Source organism: Sus scrofa, chromosome 13 (assembly GCF_000003025.6).
Source record: "Sus scrofa isolate TJ Tabasco breed Duroc chromosome 13, Sscrofa11.1, whole genome shotgun sequence".
NCBI lineage: Eukaryota > Metazoa > Chordata > Mammalia > Artiodactyla > Suidae > Sus > Sus scrofa.
The window spans coordinates 10,704,641-10,722,767 of record NC_010455.5 but is presented as its reverse complement, the minus strand read 5'-3'; the positions used below and the strand labels follow the sequence as shown (position 1 = coordinate 10,722,767).

At 43.2% G+C, this 18,127-nt stretch overlaps 2 protein-coding genes across 4 annotated transcripts in view; one reads left to right on the top strand and one right to left on the bottom strand.

Moving 5' to 3' along the window:
• Positions 2,809-6,395, bottom strand: RPL15 (ribosomal protein L15). 2 transcript variants are annotated; one of them, XM_021068462.1, is made up of 4 exons: positions 6,266-6,379; positions 5,620-5,801; positions 5,284-5,420; positions 2,809-4,665 (listed from the first exon to the last, which is right to left on the bottom strand). In XM_021068462.1, exons 2-4 carry the CDS (start codon positions 5,789-5,791, stop codon positions 4,360-4,362), a joined length of 615 nt encoding a protein of 204 aa, XP_020924121.1. In that variant the 5' UTR covers positions 5,792-5,801; positions 6,266-6,379; the 3' UTR covers positions 2,809-4,359.
• Positions 6,606-18,127, top strand: part of NKIRAS1 (NFKB inhibitor interacting Ras like 1) — a 29,683-nt gene continuing 18,161 nt past the window's right edge. The window contains exons 1-3 of one of the 2 annotated variants that reach the window (XM_021071422.1): positions 6,680-6,765; positions 12,724-12,828; positions 14,440-14,550. In XM_021071422.1, the coding sequence (XP_020927081.1) occupies positions 14,457-14,550 (94 nt within the window). In that variant the 5' untranslated portion in view covers positions 6,680-6,765; positions 12,724-12,828; positions 14,440-14,456. Of the gene's footprint in view, positions 6,766-12,723; positions 12,829-14,439; positions 14,551-18,127 lie in introns of both variants that reach the window. The other variant, XM_005669298.3, reaches the window with a different exon arrangement.

The following is an 18,127-nucleotide window of genomic DNA, read 5'->3' as shown; positions in this document are numbered from 1 at the left end:
TGGCTAATGTGACTGAAAGACTAACTCCTAAGTTATTTTTAATGTAAATTTAGTTGCAGGTGATTAGTGGCTACCACAATGAATAGTGCAATTCTATAGTATTTTTCAGTAAACAGCTGTGTGGTTTATAGGAAAGAAGCTGTCACATAACCAAGTGGCAGATAAACTGGTCGCAGAGTTGTGTACAGATAATCCCATTTTGCCTAATGAGTCAACTGAACAAAGGGTTGCCTATAGAGAATTTAAAGACAAAAGTGGACTAAAGATCTGTTTTTAAATTTTGTCATATGCTGACAGTTCTAAGCAATATCAGTGATGAAGTCTTCTCTGCCAGTGTGGAAAGTACCGGTTCCCTGTCCCTCCTTGGTATACAAACGATTCTCCATAACATCTCAAGTGTGCACAGGAATAGAAGGAAATCGAATGGATTAGCTATTAGGGATGTTCACAGGTATTCGCTTCTCCTTCTCACATAGTGAGATTTCACTTCTCTACACTTTGAATTCAGATATAGCCATGGGACTTGCTTCAGACAGTTTTCTGAGCAAAAGCTCTAAATGCCAGGGCATGCCGTACCATGCTCCACTTGTCATTTGCCATGGATGGCTGGCAATGTTTCAGACAGTGGCTCGTCCCATAGCCTAATTTCTGGAATGAGACCCATGACCAACCCTGAGGGTTGAACATGTAGTATGTTCAAGAAGTAAACATTCACAGTTCCTGTTGGGCTCAGCAGAGATGAATCTGACTAGTATCCATGAGGTCGAAAGTTCAATCCCTGGCCTTGCTCAGCAGGTTAAGGATCTGGCGTTGCGTGAGCTGTGGTGTAGGCCGCACATGCAGCTTGGATCTGGCGTTGCTGTGGCTGTGGCGTAGGCCAGCAGCTATAGCTCCAATTCAACCCCTAGTCTGGGAATCTCCATATGCCCCCTGTTGTGCCCCCCCCCCCAAAAAAAAAACCCAAAGAAAACCTTTAGGAGTTCCCACCGTGGATCCACAATGGATTCATAGTGAGTTAAGACTACTGCAGCAGCTCAGGTCACACTGCACGGTTGGGGATGGGGCTCAGGCGTTGATCCTCTGCTAGAGCCAGCATAGCCGGTTAAGGATCTGGAATTGTTGCTGCAGCTGCAACTCTGATTGAGTCCCTGAGCAGAGAACTTGCATATGTTGTGGGTGTGAGCATAAAATTAAAAAAAATAAAACTTTATTATTATTGTTGTTGTTGCTGTCTCTGCCCCCCTTCAAGTAAAAGTTCCCAGACCAGGGATGGAATCTGAGCTACAGCAGGGATAATGCTGGACCCTTAACCACTAGGCCACCAGGGTCTCCTAACCTTTATTATTTTTATTTTTTATTTTTTATTTCTTTTGCTTTTTAGGGGCGCACCCGCAGCATATGGAGATTCCCAGGCTAGGGGTCAAATCAGAGCTACAGCTGCCAGCCTACACCCTATAGCCACAGCAATGCGGGATCCAAGCTAGTCTTCGACTTACACCACAGCTCATGGCAACGCCAGATCCTTAACCCACTGAGCGAGGCCATGGATAGAACTCACAACCTCATGGTTCCTAGTTGGATTCATTTTGCTGCGCCACGATGTGAACCCCAAACCTTTATTATTTTAAACTACTGAGATTTAGAGGTGTTGGTGCAGCTTGAAGAGTGATACTTCTAGGAATTTATCCTACTGACAAATTAAGATATATGCAAACTTTTTGTAAAAGCAAAGATTGAAAAAAAGTCTTAAACATTCATCAGTACGGGCCACATTAAACAAACTATGGTACATCCATATGATGGAATAACACGCAGTCATAAAAAAGAACAAGGACACTTCCTGACCTGATATAGAGTAAGCTCTGAAATACATAACTACATGAAAAAGTAAGTGTGCTGAATTGTTTCAGTAAAAAAGAAAACCTGTATTATGTTTGTACATTTATGAAAATAGCTTCTAATTGGGCAGAAAAAAACCAAACTGATCACACTGATTGCCTCCAGAGAATTAAGGGGCAGGGAGACTTTTACTGTAGACCCCATTTTACCTTTGAATGTTTAGCCATGTCTATGTATTACCTAGTCAAAACCTAAGTTTATATGGGATATGAATTCAGACTGCCACTGTGATGTTGAACAAATGACTCCATCTCTATGCCTACTCATTGATAAAACGGAGGAGTTAAAATTAGAACCTCCGTCTTGTGAGGCTGCAAGAAACAGACTGCTCTGCCTCTGAAGAAAATTCCAGTAATTAATTGGAGTACATTGCAAACACCTGCTGACCTAGAAATGTTAAGCAGGAGATGCTAGGTGGTCAGGGAAAGCCCCTCAGGTGACAGTATCTGCTATTTTCCCATCATAAAGGCATTACATTAGTAAGCTTGGTGTCTGAGATCTGAGGAGCCTAGGCTGACAGAATGAGGACACTGTAGGGCATGAGATCATTTGGTGGGAGAGGAAGGTCATGGAAGCTGTTGGTTAAGACTTTTTAGTTTCCTGTGAGTCCTCCAGATGCTGTGTTAAGACTAAATTGCGTAGCAAGGGAAGAGGCAGGTGATATAGGTAATGCTGACCTTGGCCTGAATCCTCCCTCCTCTCCCCAAATCAGCATGTTTATTTGGAAAAAAACCTTAAAATGAACTTTTCTAATTCACATTAAGGACCAAGAACCAAGAGAGAAAAACTGAAGACTAAGCACCACACACCTTGTTTTCCCTGAAATTTTTTCTGCCCTGTTACCTTTTTGTAGATTTGACTTGCTTTTAAAGCACACTAGATGACAAAAGATAACAAAAGGTCCATTTGTTTTAGTGTAAGACATTTATTCTTATATACCTGAACCTCTACACAAAACATGGCTTCACTTTTTTTTGTCTTTGATTGGGAAAGAGTTTTGATGTCAAGAGGTTTTGCAAGCTTTGTTTTCTGGAAACCATTGAAATGGGACTTTTAAAAGACTCTTGAAGAAATGATGAGAAAAATGGTTCAGGGAAACCAGCCATTATATTTCAAAATTACCTACTGAGAGCAAACCAAGAACTGGACAGAATTGGGGTGATTCCTCTTCCATATTTCCTACACACTCAAATCCACCCTGGGAGACAGAGGCCTAGTCCACTAGAAGACAAAATGCCAACAGGATGTTGTGGTATGCCAAACACTAAGGTGGGCACAATTAATGGCCTGGCTAGTGTGTGGAATGGTGAGGATCTTAAGGGGAGTTTGAACAGGAATTAGAAAAATAACTGTAGACAACACATAAAGTTAGATTGGAAACCATGAACTTGTATTGACATCAACTACATGACTTTTCTCAGTAGCCTTTTGGGAATGGATAGTGGCTTTACCAAAGAAAACTTTAACACTGATTAGATTTAGCAGTTATCCCCCCCCCCAGGTGGCTTAGAGAGAGCTCATAATAGTCACAAACTAATACTACAGATAAAACACTTAAAATTTTGATATAAGTTTTTTCCTGTCCTCCAACATTTGAAAGATAGCTCATGGACACCAATTCCCCCTAGCATTACTAGCTTACAAATCTTAAGGCTAGTAACCCCAATCTCATTTAATGTTCAATTTCCATCAGTTTCAATGTACACCAGTGTAAATACCATGACTACTTTGCAGTATGCTACAGATCGGAGTCATGGGATTAAACCACAAACCCCACCTTTTATGTGAACTTCAATGGTTACCATGGAGGCCAAGGCAGTTTAGGTTTACCAGGATTCCTTTCATTTTTAAGAGAATCCTCTCGCAACAGGTTTATTCAATTCTCTTAAAAATGCTTGCATTCTTTTACATTTCTCCCTTTTGAAGCAGCAGTTATATAAACAGATTAGATCAAGCCTAAGAAACGTGGGCCCCACTCAACTTTCATTATTTTTCTGCATATGACCATGATAAAGGATCAGGACATCCTTCACATTTTAAAGGAGAATCAAAATTTAGTTTCTCCTTGCCAAACTCCATAAATCAGCCACTTTTAGAGTAAACCAGCAGAGCATTGCATCACCCCCAATAAAGCTGTAGGTTTCATCACATGCACCAACAAATCTACACGGCTAGTTTCTGCCTCTTTTACAGAATTTTACACCTATTGTTCCAAACAGCATTTTAAACAGATATATCAACTCCCTAATAAAAGCAAGGCATTTCCCTTATTAGAAACAAGATACACCATCACTTAAGATCTTCAAACATTATTGCACTTTTAACTTTCAGAATTTGACAATGCATTCAATGAAACTATCTGCAGACAACTAGTTTTAACAGACAAATTAAAAAACACTTTTAAGCAGACATGAATGTCCTAAATTGTTTATTAGGTAAGAATTTTACAAACATTACTTATTAGCGGTAACGGTGGAGCTGGAGAGTATTGCGCCTTCTCCAAGCTGCACGGCGGGAACCACCAATAGTGTGGTGGAACTTGTGGCCCTTTCCAAGGCCGCGGCTCTTTCTGCCTGCAGAAGTCAGCCCTCGCATCTCCCTATGCTTGTGGACTGGTTTGGTGATCCACTGGGTGTCAGGATTTCTTCTGATAGCTTTATGGAATGGATCAATGAGGATAACCTCAAAGAATTTGTATGTAGAATCTTCACCAACCCAGTAAGAATTCAGGACTCTCAGAGCCCCACAGTGGCGTCCAGCTCGCTCCTAGGAGGGAAAAATGGCCCAAGGTCAGCCTCTCACATACACTGGTAGCAAATTAGGAGGCAAGAATTCTCTTTAGTTGTGATCTAGAGGAGAGACTAAGGTTGCTCATTTAAAACTACTCAAATACTCATCAAGAATCTCCCCAGAGGATGGGACCAAGTAGGATAAGGTAGACATACTGTAACAAATGTAAATATCCTTAAATACACTTTTAGCTCATGGAGGGCACCAGGCCCTTGTCTGCCAACCTCTACTACAAAGCACAATTTAACTTACTTGCTAAGACAGACAACTTACTACTGACCACAGGAAATTAGTGACATGAACAAACATAACTTTTTTGACACCTGGGGAAATGTGGTCTTCAAGACAGTGTTTACTGCCACTTGAAAGCTTAGGTTCCAAGGGTTCACATTAACTCAAAACACACCCCTTTAAGGGCACAGGTTCCTAATGAAAGCTGAAAAATAGTATCAACTGTTCAGACTTATAAACTAAAAACATCAACCCCATCTTAAACACAATAGGGCTCACTTAGGTACAAACGATCAGAAAAGTTGCTCAAGTTCTCCTCCACCATCTCCAGACCAATACAAGTGCTTCTCAAAAACCACTTACCTCGGCAACAGACTGAAGGCTTCGAGCAAACTTTAGCTGGTTGACACCATGGTGGACAGGCTTGCCGTAGGTGGCACCCTTAGGAACTGGGCGTTTGCGGCCACCGCGGCGCACACGAATCCGATATATGACATAACCTATTTATTTTTTTATAGAAAGAAAAAAAAGAGAATCCGGAAGTGTGAGCATTAGACTCAATGACTTGTCACTAATGTTCTTACATCAAATGTATTTCAGACCATTGGTCGGATTCTGCCAAAGCCCTATGTGAGAAAGGCTCCTTCTTGAGGACCCGGACAATTAACTATATCTAAGCCTCCAGGGGAGAACACTCACCTTGCTTGGCCTTGTATCCCAGCCTGCGCGCCTTATCGGGCCGGGTGGGGCGGGGGGCCCTGTGGAGAGCGGAGAGCTGGCGGTACTGCCAGCAGCGCACCCGGAGGAGAAAGCGCATGACGTCGGACTGCTTCTTCCTCCATAGCTCCTGGATGTACTTGTACGCGCCCATCTTGGCTTACCTTCAAAATGAACCGGGTGTTAAATGCACCATCCTTTTCAAGTGGAATGAGGATACCCCGGCCGCCCGTCCATCTTCGTTCCCCACCGACCACGAAGAGGCACCGCTGGTGACTTGGCTCTGCACCCACTGCAGGGCACCTATGCGCCCAGAAAAGGCGGCGCTCCGCAATCGTCTGCGGGACCAATTAGCGAGGCTGCCTCGGGAACCAAGGTGGAGGAGGACCGAAGCAGACAACGTCCCAGAGACCTCAGGGGAGGGTGGTGGTGGTAGTGCTCCCCCCGCCCGCTTCGCCTGAGGACGCCCCAGGCCCGGGTCCCCATCCCTCGACCCCCGTGCCTCCCTTTCCTTTTCGTTTGGGGCCCACTCGAATTCCCGCCGCCATCACAGCATCCCCCAACCCGTTCTGGGGGCCTCCTCTCCACGCCCGCGCTGCCCCGCATCTCGCTTGCACCCGCCCCGCACAAGAGGCAGAAGGAGCTCAGAGTACGCAGGGTTCCCGAGCCTGGATGGCCGAGGAGAAGAGAGATCAGCGGCGGATGGAGTACGGAATAACACAACACAGCCTACCTGATGGCTGCCGACAGACGGAAAGGAAGACGCTTTCTCCCACAATCCCTTTTGCGCTCCTCCCCCACTTCGGCGAGCCTCGTTCCGGTGGGAAGCGGCGGCCCCTCAGAGCCTCATGGGACATGTAGTTCTGGTCAGGAGCTGGCGGGAGGAGTTCGGCCGGGATTGGGCCCAACCTCCCCTAGATCCCGCCCCCTGCTCCTCGAGATTCGCTATTGGGAGGCAGGGGCGAGGCGAAGGCGGAGTTTCGCGGCCGGGCGCAGCGTCTGGACCTCCAGCCGTGGGGAGAAGGCAGCTGGGGGCGGGGCTCTCGGGGCGAGTCTTGCAGTGGGGCTGTGCAGCCGCCGTGGAGCGGTGCAGTGCGCTGCTCTCCTCGGGCTCGGAGGGGCGTGCAGGTCTGTCGGGGGGCGTGCGGCGGGGTCTCTGCGCTCGCTGCAGCCTCCTCCCCTGTGGAGCTGCTGCGCGCCGCTTTCCTGGCGTGGCGCTGCCCCCGCCGCTAAACAGGGCGCTCGTGGTGCGGGGCTTTGCGGCTGGGGCCCAGCTCCCAGAAATTTTGCCCCCAGAAGGGTTGGGGGGCGGAAGGGTGCGTAGGCGGCTCAGCGTCTTTCTTGGTCCGAGCCTCCCCTGCGTAAAGATTTGGTCCTAGATTTGCTACGTCAGAACCAGGGTTTTTTAGAAAAGCAAAATTTTATATGCCAAAATCTGGTCGGCTGGTGCGAGTATTTCGGTGGGGAGCAGGCGGGGAAGCCGAGAATATGGAAGCATTTTCTGTTGGTTTCTTTATTGACGAACAGTTTACTCGCTTTTGTGCTTTTCCAGAATATTTTCGTTTTTGATAAATCATATGGTTTAGTTCTCTTGCAAATTTTAAGTGTAGTAAGGGTCTTAGAGAATCATTTATTATCTTCTAAATTAGTGGATTTTTTAAACCTCATATCCTTTTTTTTTTTTTTTTTTTAAATCGCAACCTTACCATTGTAAAAGCCCTCATGTGGTTCATTGATCCATTCAGCAAACCTTAGTGTTGTCCGTCAGGGCCTTATATGTACCAGGTTGTGGCCCAGCTATAGGGAAGGTAGCCTTGGTCGGTCCAGAATTTCTAGCTTCTTGAAAAAGGGGCGATAAACGTGAGATAAATATATGTTCTGTATTAAGTGCTAAGGACAACCATTAAGGGACGGGGGGTGGGGGTGGGAAAGGATAGAGAGGCTGGGTGTAAATTTTGGTTGGAATGTTCATGGTAATGTCACATTAATCGGGTCGCTGCTGCTGCTTAGAAAATCAAAACTCAGATGTTGGTAGAAAGGGAATCAGAATACAGGTAATCTGGGGAAGTAGTGGACTCAACCTTAGAAACGGCCTCTGCGTGGCTGGGAAGCTTTTAAAGGGAAATAACCTTGGTTAATCGTGGTGTTGTGGGGTCAGAGTCACCCTGTCCCCCACTGTGCAAGCTTGTGGACTCCTGGTGATCCTTCTTTAGATGCTGTCTTGTTCACGCAGTTTGTTTGGAAGATTATTGATGGGGAAGCTTGGAAAAAGAACTGGTCATCTGTTAATTACTTATTCCTCATTTCCACTTTTATCCTCAGAAGAACAGACAAGTTAGATAAGGTATTGTGTGATTAAAAGATTTGAATGGGGGCTTGGTCATTAGAGCACAGGGGAGCCTGGTTTAAAAGTTAGAATACAGCTTTGCTCAAGTGACAAGGGAAGGGGCTTCCTGCTGAGGGCCTTTTCTTGAAAAGAACTGCTTACAGTTAAGTCTTGAGAAATAACATTTGAGGAAGACCAGAGCCTTGGCGATGTGGGGACAGCTTTCAGCTAGCCAGAAAAGTGCCATGGCTGGAATATGCCTCTACAGGGATAGCAAAGAGGCAATGTGACTGGATCAGCCAGAAGGGAACCTGGCAGATGACATCAAAGAGGGGAGGGTTTTTTTGGTATGTTTGTTTGTTTGTTTGAATTACTCAAATGAATTTATCACATCTGTAGTTGTATAATGGTCATCACAAGAGGGGAAGGGTCTTATGAGGACTTTGGGTTTTCAAACTTTCCGAGGTTGGAAACCATTGGGAGATTTTGAGCAGAAGGGTGACTCTGTGTAGCCTACATTTTAAAGGATCATTTGAATTGCAACTTGGAGGCTAAAAGGAAGAAAGGAAAAGGGAACAGCAGAGAGACTGGTTAGGAGGTTGCATTAGTTTCCAGTTGCTGCTGTAAGAAATCACAGCATATTTCCTGGCTCAAGGAGTTCCTGTCGTGTGCAGTGGTTAACGAATCCGACTAGGAATCGTGAGGTTGCGGGTTTGATCCCTGGCCTCCTCCTCAGTGGCCTAAGGATCCGGCATTGCTGTGATCTGTGGTGTAGGTTGCAGACTCGGCTCGGATCCTGCATTGCTGTGGCTGTGATGTAGGCCGGCAGCTACAGCTCTGGTTGGACCCCTAGCCTGGGAACCTCCATGTGCCGAGGGAGCGGCCCTAGAAAAGGCAAAAAGACAAGAAATAAAAAATATTTACTGGCTCAAGACAGTGCATTTTTATTGTCTTATTCTGTGGGTGAGGAATCTCACTAGGCTGGGAGGCACTGGGAGAGAATCCACTTCCTTACCTTTAGCAGCCTCTGGAGGCCTCCTGCATTCCTTGGCTTCTGACACCTTTATCTTCAAAGCCAACAACAGAGCATCTTCAGAGTCTGTCTCTCACTTTCTGACACTCTTGTCTCCTCCTTATAAAGACACCTGTGATTAAATTGGGTCTACTCAGGTAATTCAGGATAATCACCCCATCTCAAGGTTCTTAATTTAGTCACAATCACAAAGTCCTTTTTACTATGTAAAGTACAATATTCATGGGTTTGGGGGCTTATGATGTGAACCTCTTTGAGAGATCAGGTGAGAAAAGATGGTGTCTTAGATTATTACTTCAGTAGTGATGGAGGTGGTAAGTGGTCCAGCAATGGATGTGTTTCAAAAGTAGTGATTTTGGAGTTCCCTGGTGGCCTAGCAGGTTAAAGACTACTGTGGCTCAGGTCCCTGCTGTAGCGCAGGTTTGATCCCTAGCCTGGGAACTTCTGCGTGCCTTGGGCAAGGCTAAAAAAAATAGAGGAATTATTGATGGACCGCATGTGGATGTGAGAAAAATTAGTCAAGAATGATTGACTACAGAGTTAGAGAAATCATTTAGAAAGAAGATTTTGGCAATGTGATTAAATCACTGTTAATTTCTTAATTAGCTTTTCCAGCTTTGTTTCTGAATGTGCAGTTTGCAGTTTCTCATTTAGCAATTTTGCAAGATTTGGATTGGTATTTTCAATTGATTTGGAGGTGCCTGAGGGCAGGGATCATTTCTGGTTTTGCCCCAGAGTTGTCCCTAATGCCTGATATTGGGGTCAGCCCTCAGTAAATGTTTACTGAATGAATAAAAGAATGGTAAGCTGGAATCTGCTTTTTGTACCTTATTACATAATGGTTGCTTGCAAAACTCTTTTAATATATGTAAAGTGTATTCATGTATATTGCACACACTCCATGTTTACATAAACAAATACACCATGTAGAAGCTTTCCTCAGGTGATGCTTATGTAAGATCTATAGCATCTCTTTATGAAATTAGCAGTATTTCATATTAATATTTTTCTGGATGCATAAGAAAGTTGTGTTTTACTTTTTTTTTTTTTTTTTTGCTTTTTGGGACCGCACCTCATGGTTTTTAGTTGGATTCGTTTCCACTGCACCACGACGGGAACCCCGTGTTTTACTTTAAAACTAGAATGATGTCCTTAGAAGATCAAAAGGAACAGAAGTACTAATAATACTAATACGTATTAATAATTTGAAACACCTGTGTTTTTTGGGGTGTCCTTTTTATTTTTTTTTTTTTTTGTCTTTTCTAGGCCACACTCATGGCATGTGGACATTTCCAGGCTAGGGGTCTAATCGAAGCTGTAGCCACCGGCCTGTGCCACAGCCACAGCAACATGGGATCTGAGCCATGTCTGTGACCTACACCACAGCTCATGACAATGCCAGGTCCTTAACCCACTGAGCGAGGCCAGAGATCAAACCCGCGTCCTCATGGATGCTAGTTGGGTTTGTTAGCTGCTGAGCCACGAAGGGAACTCCTTGAGACACCTGTTTTGATGGCTCTTCAAGAGCATATTGATGAAGCTCAGTCTTTCTACCAAATAGGTCAGATCATATTTTTATCCTCTAGCAACCCTATTGATTAGCCTGGAAAGCAAAGCAGTATGTACTTAAGACTGCATTGGATTTTGCCTGTTAAGCACGTTCTTTTAATCATTTACTTTGGGACGTCAGGATTAATAGGTCGCAGATTGAATTTTATTGTCCAGCAGTTTCCTAGGATAGGGACGGACATATAGCCTTAGCTTTTTGCATTAACCTCATGTTGATGTAGTTTCTGGATAAGAATTTTCCGCTTTCATAGTATTGCACCTTAAAGATTATCCGACTACACTGGAGCCTTTCACATGCTCCAAACCTGGATTTACGTAAGAGGCCAGGATCTATTCCTGTGATTTCCTGCCCTTTCAAACTGCTGCAGTTGACCTTCTTTTATATTTGGAAGGAAATGGTGTTTATTGTTATGAGGTGTTGTGAAATATCATAGTGCTCATAGAATTAAGCTTTTAGGAAGTTTTACTTGTGAATCTGAATATATATATATATATTATATATATATAAAAGTGTGAGAACGACTTCCTTCTACATAGTGAGGGTCCCTACCATTGTGATCATATATAGAGAATAAACTATTTTGTATGTGTATTTAACATTATCGATTCTGAATCTTACATTAGATATTTTTTTAAGAAGTCATACTTCAAAAAATTAATTTTATGGAGGTATAGTTGATGTATAGTGTGATATGAGTTTCAAATGCAACAACAGTGATTCAGAATTTTTTTTTTCTTGTGTAAATCCTGGTTTGGGATTTTTAATTGTATTAAAACCTCGTGGTTCCCAGTCGGATTCGTTTCCGCTGTGCCACGACAGGAACTCCCAAAATTTTTAATTATATTCTGTTTATACTGGAGTTCTCATTGTGGCGCAGTGGAAACAAATCTGACTAGCATCCATGAGGACACAGGTTCGATTCCTGGCCTCGCTCAGTGGGTTAAGGATTGATCCCATGTTGCTGTGAGCTGTGGTGTAGGTCGCAGATCCGGCTCGGATCCTCCGATGCTGTGGCTCTGGGGTAGGCCTGCAGCTACAGCTCCATTTGACCCATAGCCTGGGCACTTCCATATGCTGCTGGTGTGGCCCTTATAAGACAAAAAAAAGAAAAAAAATTCTTTTTTATATTTATTATGAAATACTGGCCATATTCCCTGTGCTGTACAGTATAACCTTGTAGCTTATTTATTTTATATGCAGTAGTTTGTACCTCAAGAATACTTTTGAATTGATGGTAAAGCAGGTCATTGATCTTCAGTTTTATGTAGTACTATTATTTCCCAATTGAAGACAACTAGGAATCTAGGTATGCTGGATTTGGGCGGGGGGTTGGGAGGCACCTGTGGGATGTGGAAGTTCCTAGGCTGGGTATTGAACCCACACCACAGCAGCGAAAGCAGTGACCAGAGCCACTGCAGTGATAATGCTGGATCTTTAACTTGCTCTCCCACAAGGGAACTCCTTTATTTATTTTTTTAAGATATACTTTGATTAATCACATTTACCCTCTCATCTTTATTTTCTTTTTAATGGTATAAAATATTTAACGTGATCTCTTCTGTCTTATTTCCTTATTCCTTTCCTTCTCTCTCCTTCTTAAAAGACTTGAAAATCTTTACCTACTCTTTACCTACTGTTTGAGTTACCTCTTTCCTTTACTTTTACTTTTTGCCTTTGATGACGTCGTCTCTAAAATACTGAGACACATCCCTCAGTTTATTTTATAGACACACAAATACAAATGCATTAAAAATAATGCATATTTTGGAGTTCCCATTGTGGCTCAACGGTAACAAACCCGACTAGTATCCACGAGGACTCAAGACTGATCCCTGGCCTCACTCGTGGGCTAAGGATCCAGCGTTGCCATGAACTGTGGTGTAGGTTGCAGGCACGGCTCGGATCCTGTGTGGCTGTGGCTATGGCGTGGGCTGGGAACTTCCATATGCCTAGGGTATGGCCCTAAAAAGACCAAAAGAAAAAAAAAATGCATGTTTTAACAAACTTTATCTGCTAATCCTAACATTACAACTCATTAAAGTACGATTGTTAGGTACCACTTCCAAAGCAGATATATTAAGACTATTTCCAAAGGCTCTCAGGAATGTTTTGATTTCTCAGTTTCTCAGGATTCTGTTGAAATCTTTGTTTTTTCAGTTTGCTGCAGTCCCCAGCACTCACATTTGCCCCACTTTCACAGAGGACCTATTGCCGTTAATCATTGGGTGTTTTTTCTTAAAACTGCTGCTTCACTCAACTACAGTAGGTACCTGCCCTTTTAAAGGACTTGAGTTTGTTTTTTGAAGATTGGTATAATATGTATATATAATGGTACAATATATGTATTCTTGAAATTGGCCCCATTTAACTTGATTCTTTGCAGGCCTGGTTAGCAGGCTCTCTCACCGTCAGAATGAAATCGTTACAAGGAGGCACTTGGGGTGTGAGAGGCAGAGACTGGGATGGCAAAGGGGAACTGGTAGCTATGCTGGAAGTTCTGGCATGCTTCTTCCAGGATGCTCTCTGCAGTGTAAAGGGACTTATTTTTTTGATCGAACGGGACAAGGTGTATGGGTTGGTATGTAGGAATTCTCCCGAGCCTAAGATATTTTCAGAGGAAGGGAAATAACATTAGAAAAAATCAGAATTTAGATTCCAACAGCAACCTTTTCTCTTGGCATATTTGTTCTGTGCTGCTGTCATCCTTATCCTCCAGCAGACTTCTTTCTTATCCTCTGGCCTTTCTTATCCATCCCTGGCCTCTCATTTGTTCCTTTAGAGCAATCATGTTACGAGTTTGCTGTATCTCTGCAGAGGTATAAGAATACCTGTATAGGTTTGTTTGTTTTCAAAAAGAATAAACACATTTTATACAAAGAATATTTCTTTTTTTTAATATTGTGGCCATACGCATGGCATATGTAAGTTCTCAGGCCAGGGATTGAATCCGAGCCACAGTTGTGAGCTGTGGCAATGCTGGATCCTTTAACCCATTACACCAAGTCGTGTATCAAACCCACACCTCTGCAGCAACCCATACTGCTGCAGTTAGATTCTTTTTCTTTTTTCTCTCTCTCTTTTTTTTTTTTTTTTTTTTTTTTTTTTTTTGCTTTTTAAGGCTGCACCAATGGCATATGGAGGTTCCCAGACTGGGAGTAGAATCGGAGCTGCAGCTGCCGGCCTACACCACAGCCACAGCAACCCCAGATCTGAGCTGGGTCTGTGACCTACACCGCAGCTCATGGCAACGCCGGATCCTTAACCCACTGAGCGGGGCCAGGGATCAAACCTGAAACCTCAAGGTTCCTAGTCAGATTTGTTTCCACTGCACCAAGACGGGAACTCCTGGATTCTTTTTTCTTTTCTTTTCTTTTTTTTAACCCTCACCTGCAGCATGTGGGAGTTCCCAGGCTAGGAGTGGAATCAGAACTGCCGCTGTAGGCCTACGCCACAGCCACTGCCACATTGGATCTGAGTTGCGTCTGCAACCTACGCCACACCTTGTGACAACGTCGGATCATTAACCCATTGAGTGAGGCCAGGGATGGACCCTGCATCCTCACAGATACTAATTGGGTTCTTTTCCACTAAGCCACAAGGGGAACTCCTAGCTTTTTTATATTTGAAATTTCCCCCTATGTTTGTATTGCTAATTGAATTTAAACATAGAAAGAAGAAGAAAAGGCTGATTTTTGACAGTACATTTTTTTTTTTTTTTTTTTTTTTTTATTTTTTTTTTTTTTTTTTTTTTTGTTTTGTATTTCTTATGTATATGAATTTGAATACAGGTAGCAAAGAAGCACAGCAAACAAGGGCTGATTTTTGACCAGGTACAACCACCAATTTTTAAAAGCTCTTCTTTTCTCTTCACAGTGGTAGCCTAAGAGAAGATGGGAAAGGGCTGTAAAGTTGTGGTTTGTGGCTTGTTATCTGTGGGAAAAACAGCAATTTTGGAGCAGCTCCTTTATGGGAATCATACTGTTGGTAAGATTCTTTTTCTCTAGGTTCTGGGACGTGCTCGGGCTAGTTTGTTGGTCATGCTAACCTGAAGATGAGTGATGGCGCCCCAAAGTGAGGTGTAATTGAGAGGGACGGAAGGGTCATAGAAGTCAACAGAGACTGAGGGGTGGAAAATAGGGGCAAGGAAAAAAACATCTTTATGTTGTGAAATTCAAGAGTGCTTGCTGTCAGTTACAACAGGTAAGGAAAAAGTATGTGGTTTCCAGCGTATTTACATAATGAATGGCATCAGAGTAACTGACTTAAGACATTTGAATCATCTCTCGTTTTCGTGTCACGCATGACTTGCCGATACAGTTCTGCAGGTTTTAATAATGGAAGAAACAGGTGTTTGCTGCAGGATGACCTAATTTTGTGAATTAGATCTCTCATTCATTGGTTCATTCATCAAGTTAAATACTTGTTGAGTACTTTCTCTTTTTTGTGCGTGTGTCTTTTTTTGTCTTTTTAGGGCCACACCCTTGGCATATGAAGGTTCCCAGGCTAGGGGGCAATCAGAGCTGTAGCTGCTGGCCTACACCACTGCCACAGCAACGTGGGATCCGAGCTGCATCTGCAGTCTACACCACAGCTCATGACAACGCCAGATCCTTAACCCACTGAGCAAGGCCAGGGATTAAACCTGAGTCCTCATGGATTCTGGTCGGGTTCGTTAACCACTGAGCCACTATGGGAACTCCTGAATACTTTCTCTGTGATACAGGCTGTGATGAGACATGGGGAGGATTCAGAGGTGAAGACAGCATCTCTGGCTTTACGGCAGTCACAGTCTAGTCAGGAAGGACAGACATAAGCAGATACAATGGAATGAGGCTTATCTGAGAGGGTGAAATAGAATCATAGGTCTTTGAAGTATTCATCTCTGGCAAGAGCCTTGGGGCACATTTCTGTCTTTTATGAACCATTGTGATGAGCTCTGCTTCTCTCCCATCTTTCCAAAATAATATTTAACAGTTTTGGCTAAGTTCATATTTGGTTTTTATTATGATGCCTGTGCCGGAAGTTCTAAAACCTTTTTGGTTTCAAAAAAAAAAAACCATCCCTCAGAGTTCCCTCAGGTAGCCCAGCGAGTTCAGGACCCAGTGTTGTCACTGCTGTGGTACAGGTTCAGTCCCTACCTTGGGAACTTGCATGCTGCAGGCGAGGCCAAACTGCACCCCCCCAAAACACAGTTTCCTCCTCTCACAAATGCTGCACTATTGGTTCTTAGTTTTTTACCTTCAGAGTCTATTTCATGCCTATGCAAAAAATAAATTATGCTCAAGGGGAAAAAAAGGATGCCTTTACCTTTTTAAAACCCCAACAACTTTTGTTTATGTAGGCTATATCTTTTGATTTTTATTATAGAAATATAATTGAAAAATAATTATTTTTTCAAAAAAAATTTATGGAGTTCCCATCGTGGCTCAGTGGTTAATGAATCTGACAGGAACCATGAGGTTGCAGGTTTGATCCCTGGCCTCGCTCAGTGGATTAAGGATCCGGCGTTGCTGTGAGTTGTGGTGTAGGTCACAGATGCAGCTCGGATCTGGTGTTGCTGTGGCTGTGGTGTAGGCCAGCAGCTGTAGCTCCAGTTAGACCCCTAGCCTGGGAACCTCCATATGCCGAGGGTGCAGCCCTGGAAAAGACAAATAAATAAATAAACAAATAAATAAAATTTAGTGAGAAGATGAGCATTGATTCACATTTTTGGAAATCAAATATCCAGTCTAATGGCTGGATTATCATATCTGCTTGCTTTGGAGTCAATCTGTTGTTACATGTTGTTTTAGTTGAACTATGTGAAGAAAATCTGACCTCACACAGCTATGTTGCTGAAAGAGGTGGAAGTATTTTAATAGCTTTGCAGGCGATTGTGGATTTTCTTCTTTGGTATTTCAGTAAAACTCAGTTTTCAGCTTAATTATTTAAAAATGATTGCAGCGTGGACTATGAAGCCGCATCAGTGAATCCTATTTTGTTACATTAAGATCTCATTGATCTGTCTTGCACTTTGGATGGAGTTTTTACTCTTTCATGGCTTTTTTAAACCTTATGAATTGGTCATTAGGAAAATACTGCTTAACTGGACGAGCAGCTCTTCCAAAGGACATTTGTTAACATCATCACCAACCTCATTAGTCTTGGAAAGCTATCAAGTTTATGGTGATGGGTACTATTCTGATGTTTCTTGAAACCTCAAATTTTATATTAATAACAGATATAGTCAGTCGTTTCCCTTGAAATGATAGGCTTCCTTTATTTCCCTTTGAGAAAATGTTTGTCAAATATCCTGAATAAGCATTTTTTGTCATTCCATGTTTTTGGAAATGAGTAGTTCAGTTTGTAACTCAAACACAAGAGCTTTTCTTCCAGACAATTACTATTATTCTTTAAGCAGAAATACTTTATGCATACATCCCATTAATCACAGAGAATATTAAAAAGATGTAAAGATAGATACTCAAGGATTGGGATTCAATACATTTGGTAATTTTTCCTGCTTCATCAAGGACATTTTTTTAAGGTCCTCGCTCACAGCATATGGAAATTCCCAGGCTAGGGGTTGAATCGGAGCTGCAGCTGCCAGCTTACATCACAGCCACAGCAACACAGGATCTGAGCCACATCTGTGACCTACACCTCATCTCATGGCAATGCTGAATGTTCAACCCACTGAGCGGAGCCAGGGATCGAACCCATATCCTCATGAATACTCGTCGGGTTGTTACTGCTGAGCCACAATGGAACTCATCAAGGACATTGCTTAAGTGAAAGTGGCTTTTTTTTTTTTTTTTTTTTTAACTGCAAGTATGAGGTGGTGAAGAATTCAGCCTCTAATACGTTGGTACCGCTGCATTAATTTGTACTAAGGCACCAACAGTTTTAACCACCATTACTTTTGCATTATCAGTGCAAGTGTCAACACAGGGGAAAAGAATGTTTATCTTTTTTTTTTTTTTTTTTTTGGTCGTTTGCTGTTTGTTGGCCTCCCGGCATATGAGTTCCAGCTAGGTTAATAGAGCTGTTGACCAGCCTACGCCAGAGCCACAGCACGCGGATCAAGCCGCTCGAACTACACCACAGCTCACGCACGCCAGATGTCACCACTGAGCAAGGCAGACGAACCCGCAACTCATGTTCTAGTCGGATTCGTTAACCACTGCGCCACGATGGGAACTCCCCAAGATGTTTATCTTTTTGTGAAGTGTTGTTGTGAAAATAGTTTTGCCCACATGGGTTCCCTGAAAGAAGACCTCAAGGGATCTGCCGATAGAGCGCACTTTGAGAATTGCTGGCACATGAAAATATTCTCAGCTGAGGAGCATTATGTGCTATGATTGTTTCTTTTCTTTTTTCTTTCTTTCTTTTTTCTTTTTAGGGCCATACCCACAGCATATGGAGGTTCCCAGGCTAGAGGTTGAATTGGAGCTACAGCTGCCTGCCTACACCATAGCCACAGCAATGCAGCATTCAAGCCGAGTCTGTGACCTACACCATGGCTCATGGCAACACCCACTGAGCAAGGCCAGGGATCAAACCCATGTCCTCATGGATCCTA